The sequence below is a fragment of the Eucyclogobius newberryi genome, unplaced genomic scaffold (genome assembly GCF_026437365.1).
Source record: "Eucyclogobius newberryi isolate DKJ021-1_F unplaced genomic scaffold, fEucNew1.0.hap1 SCAF_19, whole genome shotgun sequence".
Classification (NCBI taxonomy): domain Eukaryota; kingdom Metazoa; phylum Chordata; class Actinopteri; order Gobiiformes; family Gobiidae; genus Eucyclogobius; species Eucyclogobius newberryi.
The window spans coordinates 21,773,804-21,783,091 of record NW_027315823.1 but is presented as its reverse complement, the minus strand read 5'-3'; the positions used below and the strand labels follow the sequence as shown (position 1 = coordinate 21,783,091).

General features: G+C 39.7%; 2 protein-coding genes across 2 annotated transcripts; one reads left to right on the top strand and one right to left on the bottom strand.

Annotated features, from left to right (window-relative positions):
• Nucleotides 1-570: 570 nt before the first annotated feature.
• On the top strand, nt 571-3,749 carry rps10 (ribosomal protein S10). Its single transcript, XM_072452153.1, has 6 exons — nt 571-675; nt 1,074-1,223; nt 2,204-2,378; nt 2,543-2,620; nt 2,713-2,768; nt 2,841-3,749. The coding sequence occupies exons 2-6, from the start codon at nt 1,074-1,076 to the stop codon at nt 2,880-2,882; spliced, it is 501 nt and encodes a 166-aa protein (XP_072308254.1). The 5' UTR covers nt 571-675; the 3' UTR covers nt 2,883-3,749.
• Nucleotides 2,998-9,003, bottom strand: nudt3b (nudix (nucleoside diphosphate linked moiety X)-type motif 3b). Its single transcript, XM_072452152.1, has 5 exons — nt 8,705-9,003; nt 6,765-6,875; nt 5,632-5,676; nt 5,458-5,542; nt 2,998-5,090 (listed from the first exon to the last, which is right to left on the bottom strand). The coding sequence occupies exons 1-5, from the start codon at nt 8,801-8,803 to the stop codon at nt 4,894-4,896; spliced, it is 537 nt and encodes a 178-aa protein (XP_072308253.1). The 5' UTR covers nt 8,804-9,003; the 3' UTR covers nt 2,998-4,893.
• Nucleotides 9,004-9,288: the final 285 nt, after the last annotated feature.

The following is a 9,288-nucleotide window of genomic DNA, read 5'->3' as shown; positions in this document are numbered from 1 at the left end:
ACACGTATTGGTTCAGTTCCACTTCCCAACCCCCGTTTCAATCTCAACCAACAGCAGTAAAAGAGAACGCTGACGTGATCATCACCATGGCGACCAGGCAGCCATGTTACGACTATAAGTAAAGTAAAGTAAAGTAAGGAATATCTTTAGACTTCTATTCTTTCACCAAAGAAGAAGAAGAAGAAGAAAAAAAGAAGAAAAAGAAGAAGAAGAAGAAGAAGAAGAGTGACGGTAATGCAACACTTGGAGAGCGACCGCCATTAAACACCGAAGAAGAAGAAAGTCCGCGAAGGAGGGGTAGGGTAAGAAGAGGCTGAAAACCATGCTGAAAACGCTGCCAGTTGTAAATGCAGCATCAGTTACACACTTACACACACACACACATTATATATATATATATATATATATATATATATATATATATATATATATATATATATATATATATATATATATATATATATATATATATATATATATATATATATATATATATATATATATATATATATATATATATATATATATATATATATATATATTGGCAGCTAGTAACAATTCTCCTCCACGCCACACGAGGGAGCTTTATTTTTGCTAGTCACCCTCCGCAAGAATAAAACTTCCGGATTAACAGCAGTCGTTCCTTCCGGCTCCGGTCACTTATCAATCGCAGAGGTAAAGTCAGACTCTGTGATAAAATCCAAATATATCTTTATCATCGCATTAGTACTGGTCATATAATTCGCATTACGTATTTACCTACATTGTACCAACGCATATTTGAACATATTTTAGCCCCAGAAGGATGATAACAGTTGGTATTTCGTGTGTGAACCAGGGCAAGTGTCAGGGATGATGTGAAGTATCGTTTGCCGCTCTCGAACAAACGTAGCTAGTTTTTACCCCACACACATAATTACTACACTCTGGTCTGTAAATGTATGAAACTGTTGTATAGAATTCCAGATTGTACAAGCCCTTTAGGATTAAATTGAGTCTTCCGCAGACTATGTACCTTTTCATGTTAGCTAGCAGGCTAGCGTGGCTAATGCCGAACACCCTCTGGCTTACAGATGCTGATGCCCAAGAAGAATCGCATTGCTATCTATGAACTCCTCTTCAAAGAGGGAGTCATGGTGGCCAAAAAAGACGTCCACCTGGCCAAGCATCCTGAGCTCGCTGATAAGAACGTGCCCAACCTTCATGTGATGAAAGCAATGCAGGTGAGACGATCATCCCAATGTTGCATTGAGGGCTCATTGTTAATAGTAGATGTGTTATGTTTGGATTGACAAGGGGCAACCAACAAATCAAATTGTTGCCATGTTAGGTGAAGACGCCGTTCATCCCTTTTTTTTTTTTTTTTGAAATATTGAAGGGACAACCTAATAAGGTCCTCAAAAGGAAACTTGTCTTCCCATTATTATACACAACTTGTCTGCCTACCTTTCTGCATCACAAGTTGTGTTCATCTTAGGTGTGAGATCTTAAACATAACCTGGTGTCTCATTCATAAAGCATGCGCATGTACAACATTTCTATGTTCATGACTTATCTTTGGGATGACATCTATAATGGCTAGGTGCAATCTGGTCCACAAACTCTGACCTTTTGAATACAAGAGCTTTTATTACTCATTTATACTCCACCCTGGGTGCGAGCGGTTCAAACTACGTTGTATTGCTGCGCATATTTGACAAACAGTGCAGGTTCACATTACCTGAAAACTGCGGCTGGGGTAAAAATGGACCCAATGCGGACTGTTCTGCAGATCTTTTTTGAGTTGGTCCTGACTCGTCGTGTGTAAACCCAGCATTGGAGAAGAGCCTCGTAGAGAAGAGGGCAAGTTGGAGGAAGTTAGTTTTGTCTGTTCAGTTTTGCTGATGAGACCCCTGGGCACCTCCATGTCCATTGCGTTCCGAAAGTAAATTTCCCAGAGTTTGAAGGCTTAACAACGTAAGCTAAGGAGCTATGTGGTGACTAATGTGTATCTGCCACTGATTATTTTCTCATTAGCAATTACCAGGCTTTCAAACCTTAAATTAGGAGGGGAAAATTCTTGGATTTTACTTCTGGAGCGTTTGCGATCTATACACCCACAATATAATTTACAGACTCCAGAATTAACCAACACATACAGTACAGCATATAGAGTGCCGTTTATTATGGGCTCTAATTTAACAGTCTTCAACTTCATTTTCAGTCCCTGAAGTCCTGTGGGTATGTCAAGGAGCAATTTGCCTGGCGTCATTTTTACTGGTACCTCACAAATGAGGGCATCCAGTACCTGAGAGACTTCCTCCACCTCCCCCCAGAGATTGTGCCCGCCACTCTGCGCCGCCAGACCCGCCCTGAGACTGCAAGGCCCAGACCCAAGGGTAAGAACTTACATTTTACTCAAGTTTAACCAGATTTCTAATACTGCTCAAACCATCTTAAACTTTTCATTTGTTTTTACACCGATTAAATATATTCTGCACATAATTGACTGTCCACTTAGAGGCTTTTGATCCAAGCTGTGTTTGAATATGTACATTTACAGGAATGGAAGGAGAGCGGCCCGCTCGCCTTAACCGTGGTGAGGCTGATAGAGATGCATACAGGAGATCTGCTGCGCCTCGTAAGTATAGACTCTTTCTTGATGGCAAAGTTTCAAAAAGTGCTCAATTGAAGGTTAACTGAACCCCCCCCCCTTTTTTTTTACCTTTGTAGCTGGTGCTGACAAGAAGGCAGAGGCTGGCGCTGGAGCAGCAACAGAGTTCCAGTTTGTGAGTAGTTGTTTTATACAAAGTGAAATCAAATGGCTATTGCCTTGCATTAATACCATTTTTCTCTTGTAGAGGGGCGGCTTTGGACGTGGCAGAGGACAGCAGCCACAATAAGTTTTCAATCACTTATGTATAATAAAGAAAAGAGAAAAAAAACGCGTCTTTTTTCTGAACTTTTGTGGATGATGGGCTTTGTAGTCTTGGCTTGTTTAGAAGGAATTGTCACCCATTGAAGTGTGAAATACTGGTGTTTATTTGTTGGCACATTAATATTACAATCTTCAGTCTTCTCACACTGGTTTCATTCCAGCCAAATGACAAAACGATAAACAATTCCAGTAACATTGGACAATTTACAAATTTACATGTAACTTCAAGGCTGAGGTCAGTGGCTGGAAGTATGAGATGGTTTGAAATATTTGAATTTAATTTTGGCAGTGAGATGTCAAGTTTTTGGGCCAATTTGTCAGGCGTTCGAGTCTTAAAATTGCTTGGAGATCACTGGCTTAATATTGCAGCATTGGGTTACAGTTTCACTATGCTGATTCTGACTGGTCTCAAAGTTTAGGACAATATCACCAGACTTTGACCGCCACACCTTTTTTCCACTGGTAAAGGTTACAAGCTTAAGGGGAAAACAATCCATCAGGAAAGCAGAAATGTACATGTTTAACCAGCAGCCTGCCTGTAAATACAATAATTGGCAGGAAAAACATTAACAGATCCAGCGTTTGTATAAATTGGGTTTAATTTTCGAGGAGCCAGTCTTGTTGGGGGATTACATTGAGCCTTCAGCCACATTCCTGTTTTCACCTCAGAAGTACTTGTATTAAAACTCCAAAGCCACATGTTTCCTTGTACATAAGCCTGGTTTGAAATTACATGGCGCACCCACACATGTAATAAGTGTCTGTCATTAGCTCTCACCTTTGATCTATACAGAAATAAACAATTTATAATAAAAACCTCTTTCATGCTATCTACAGAGCCTCCAGTTTCACAGTATTGAGCCAGCTGCTTCCCGCAAGGCATGTAGCAGCTTGGCTAGATAGACTTGCCAGACGTTTAATAGTATCCAAAGCGTTTTACATGTTTAAAAACGAGGTCTCCCAAATGTACACGGCCTGTTTGATCGGTTACTTTTAATATCAAACAGATGTTTGAGTGTTTTGGGGATGCAGTTTAAATACTAAACATGGGGTCAAAATAAAATATTGATGTCCATAATGAAAGTGCCCACTAAAGTTAAAAGTAATGTAAACATTTTTTCATGTTAATTCTGGAAATAGTTTTGATAAATTGATATGTGCTGCAAGTCCATGTTTAGACAAATATTTTTGCCCTCTTGAGTGTAGAGGAAGACTTAATAGTCACATGTAATTTAAATAAAAAGGATTAGACATACGTAAAGACACCATGAAAATGTGGTTACTTCTACCTTGTGATGACATTCTTGCCGAAAACGCAGGCTCCACTGAAGAGTGTAGTGCTAGTTTCTCGAATAGGAGAAACTCTTGACTTTTAAAACCGAGTGACTACTGGGGGCCTCATCCATTAGACTAAAGCCCCAACAACCACTGTAAGGAATAACCAAAGACTTTAGCACAAGTCAGCATCAGCTCACTCCATAAAGTGAACATTGAACAGTGCTCATGCAAGACGGATAGAAGAAACGCCTATCCTGGAAGGGAAGGAGAAACACTAATGGGCACATTCATTCACCAAAAAAAACAAATTAAAAAAAAGACATTAAAAGACATCCAAAAGCCTTCAGCGTAAGCACTAGGTATACACTTTACATTACAACAGTAAAAAGTAGTTCTTGCATTCAATAAAACATCACACGCTATGGGCGCGTTGGAGAGCGAATGAGGGGAGCTGAGGGACATGCAGTAAGTGAAATGGAAAAAAAGCAAAACAAAAGAAAACAGTTCGGTCATAAAATTTACAAGGTTTTCAGACTATTCACCCAACACTTGTCATCAAGTCTGTGCCACATTCTGGCACAAAGGAGTTGGCAAGGCAAATCATGTCATTGAGACAAAATAAGATAATAGAAATTACACAATAATAAGAGCGCAAGTGGTGGCGAAAGCTCCAGGGGGCATCAGAGTTGTGGTTTTAGTTATCTGATACCTGAGACCGAGCTCTGATTGATGCTGTAGGTAGGGGACAAGTCACCACCTATCGTAGTCACCAAAGGCGTCCCGTTGGTGGTTAAGCAACTCTCCTGAAGAGCCTCAAAGTAGGTGGCTTGCACAGGCTTGTGACACCGCAACACTTGTATGGCATCGTTTACTTTAAACCATTCCCTTTTTCTACCTGCAGACAGAACAAAACACCAGTATGAAAAAACATGTCCTTATGCACCATGGGACTTTAGTGTGGGGGGTCTCCATAGAGATGCTATTGCGTTGCCTGGAATGCTTCACAATATAGAATGTAAACAAGTCTTGCTTTTTTTTTTCAATTGTTGTTTTGTTGCTATAATAAAGACCTTATAAAACATGCATTCTTTCTGTGAGCGGACTCACCTCATCACAAATTTAACCTGTAAGTTGGCCTAGTGTCATCTGCTGCTTATTTTCATTGTGATAGACACATTTAATGCTATATTGAGGAACATTCCAGGCAAAGCGATAATATCTCCATGGAGACGAGCAGGTAGCAGACCCTCCACCAGACCTACCAATGTTGACCGAGTCCTCCCAGTCCTCCAGCACTTCAGTTACAATGAGCACGTACACATATGTTCTGTGCTTCCTCTCATGGTTCTGTTGATAACATGAAACCAGTTAGCCATTTAAAAAAAAAAAAATCACAATTATGAATTTAGAATGCATGCAAGTGTACTCCAATTCACCTCAAATACTCCCACTAAGCGCCCTAAAGTCCCCTTAACTCCAGCCTGTAAGGACACAAATTAACAATGGTAAACTACAGAAACTTTGAAGATGAACATATTTTAAATTGTGACTTGACCAATTCTTCCTCAAAAACAAACAAAAATGTGTGGAACAACATCCTTTCATATGTTGTTCTAGCCTCAGAGGTAAAATGCATGTTGTATTTCGATACAAGCCCAGAGCACTTTGCAGCTTCTTCTGGTTCCAGTTTCAGTCTAAAAATAAATGCTGACTCCATGTACAGTACCATACAGACATTTTTGCAGCCTTCAGGTCTAGCAAGATCAAATTAAAGAAATTAAAGTCCGCCAACAGTGACCCTAAAAGTATGCCATTGGATTGGGTCACGGGACAGTGTGCCAGGTTTTCATGCCATATGAAATGTTTTTCAGTTCAAGTGCTGATATAACATCTAAACTGAGCTACATTGAGTGTGTAAGTTCTAAAACACCATTGGGTTTTTTATGGCACTTTATAGCTGTTGGCTATTAGACTATCAAAAACAATTCAAACATTTGACGTGTTGCTGCTAAGGAATTGGCACGGTCACCTCGAAGCGTATCCAAAAGTAATAACTACTCTGTTCATATGATCATCAGACTCAGCTTGTAAGGATTAGGATAGGTCCCGCTACAATACCGTCTAATAAGAGGCTTAAGCTAGCACGAGTGGTGACTTGTGTATCCAAGGAAATACAAGTTAGCAGGCATTTATGTGCAATTTACAGGTAATTTATAATACCTGTATGTGGATAATGAACGCATATGTCTGATACTTGCAGAACCATCATTGACACCTAAACACTGCTGTCGAACAGGACTGCACACTTTTGGGAGAATAGAGTTGAATGCAGACATGATTTAATAGAGGTGAAATACTATCCATCTACAACCCCATGCTCATCTAATGTGTGACTCTACTAATGGAGATGTATTTGCAGAACAATATTCCTGGCCGGGGGTCAGTGCCTTCTTTAACCACATGCAATGAAAAGACTTGCAAAGGTGCACTCTAGTTGAAATGCATATGACAACACTCATAATTAGGCAATACATTTGATATGTTTGGGTTGTTCTAAAGCAAAACCAACCTCTTCACAAACTTCTCGAGCTGCAGCAACATTGGGCTCCTCCTCTGGCTCCATTCCCCCTCCAGGAACTATCCATTTATCTGGATGCCGACTACTGCTCACCAGCAGCACCTGTAAAACATGATGTTGATATTCTTATGGGGCGATAAACATGGGTTTGTATTCTAGTGTTTCCATCAATAGGGGAGACTATGGTGCAACAACAAGTTGAACAATTTTGTATTAATACAATTTATACTTTTTGTTTGTATTATTGTCAACAATGTAACAATGTATAAGTAACTTTAATAGTGATCAATAAGTGATACTTATATGCCACTCTAGAAATTGTTATTCAAATATGGATCACTTCTGCCACAAAAGGCTCAGAAGAAACCTGTGGGAAACACTGTATTCACTATATAATGTCCATATAAAACCACAATTGTGTACTTTATTGCGTTATATAATCTAATGAAGACTTTAAGAGGAATTTCATTAGCGAGTCTTTGCTATGTGATCATATATTGGATTTAATTCACTGGCCACATTCTATATCTACATGCAGACTGATGGTTTCCCGTAATCTGATGTAAACCACTTTGCAGCTCAACATCTGGCCCCTACATTCACCGACAGGAGGTATTAGGTTAATAGTCTGCACCACTTTGTAAAATGTTTAGCTCCAAAGACATTTTGTGCCTGCTTGTTGACTTGGACATCAGCTTTCACAATCGCTTCTGATCTGAAAAAACCCTGTGCATGGTTAATGGCTTGTTAGGAAAGGGCTCAGAAGCAAGCACTCCTTTTGTCTGAGTTATAAAACATGATCAAAGGGTAATGACAGTAGTTGCGGCAACCATCATATATGATGACACATTTAATCACATAACACACATTTAATCTATCATTTAATCTATCATTTAATTTATCCCAGCGACCCCAAAAAGGGAACAAGCGGTAGAAAATGGATGGATGGATGGACATTTAATCATGTTACAACCTGACAAAAGGAAAATGTAGGTTGGTCTATCGAAATCTACTTATAAAAATTATATAAATTGTGAATGGAACAATATATTTTTGGACTCAATATTTATCATGTGTACCTTTTCTTGCTTATGGCTAAAGCCAGTAACTATGGCAAATCAGTTAAAGCTCTTTTAATTTACAATACTGGGCTTTTCTTGCTTTTTGGTAATTGTGTCAGGGGCATAAAGTAATTTCTGTTATTGTGATATTTTCTGTAGCAACATATTGCACCTTGATTGACAGTAATAGACAGACAAATGGAAAAGTTGACATTCGGATTTACTTTGGAAACAGACAAATTTGACAAACTTTATTCAACACGTGCCGAATCTTCTTTGGAGATAACTTTAAATGTAACCAGTAATCGTAACTTAGGAAACCGTAAACATTAACCAGCTAACGGGCTAAAATGAATGCAAATACCAACGTTAATACATAATAACAACATTAAAGCAGTCAAATAGACTGATTCCAGCGCAACACGTTTTGTATGCACAGATATATAGACAACAAACTCAATGTAGACTTTACTTTTTCATGACAGACCTGTTATGTATAAAGTTTGAGCTGATCACAGGTTGAGTGGGCTGTGGCCGCTTGAGGAGCAGAATGGCTAGTTAGCATTAGCATAGCGTTACCAGGTCGAATTCTCCATCACAGGTTTCCACACGAATGGGCTAAGCTAGCTCAATGTTGCTATAAATGCTTATATAACATAGCATAGATTAAATGAAAGTAATTCAATTGTGGACATTACTGGCAAACGGCGACGTGGATCCGGTTTTATTCATGTGTATCAAAGTGCGCAACATGGTGATGGTCAATGTTTTAGTTTATAGTGGATAGAAAGCCGCGGTGGGGGCTAAAGTTAGCTCAGCGTTAGCATAGAGTTAGCTCGGCCTAGCAGACAGCCAAATCCCCGGACTCACCTCCTCCTCGACCTCGCTTCTGAAGCACAGGCAGGCGGCCCGCTTCTTGAACCCGTCCCCGTCGTACGTCCGAGTCTGGTTTGATTTTAGCTTCATCATTTTCGAGAGCGCAAATGTGAAATTGCACAGCTAAATCCGCCTCGTATAAAGATGACACAGACGGACACAAAGCCCTCCTGAGGGGAACCACGGCGCGTTGGTTAAAAGAAATAACTTCTTCTCCGCTTCATTTTCAAAACCCTGGGAACAGCTACGGCACGGTCGCCATTACAAGGAGCCGCTACGCCCACGACGTAGTTTAACCTTTGAAAGCTCAGGCAGCGTAAGAAATCCACTTACTTGATGTTGAAGAATGGAGGCCACCACTACGTGCCAAACGCAACAGTACGTTTTGAGCCGGTGTCTGATCCACGAGTGTCATTTGTTTATTTTCACCTGCTTGACATGACTTGGTTTACTTTAACTCAAAGTGTTAGTTTGAAAAAAATCTTTAGTATAAATAAAAACAAAACAAAAAACAATATCAGCTTTTCATAGTAAGATAATGAGTCCTGTTTCAGCACCCCAGGTGATGGACAGCACCC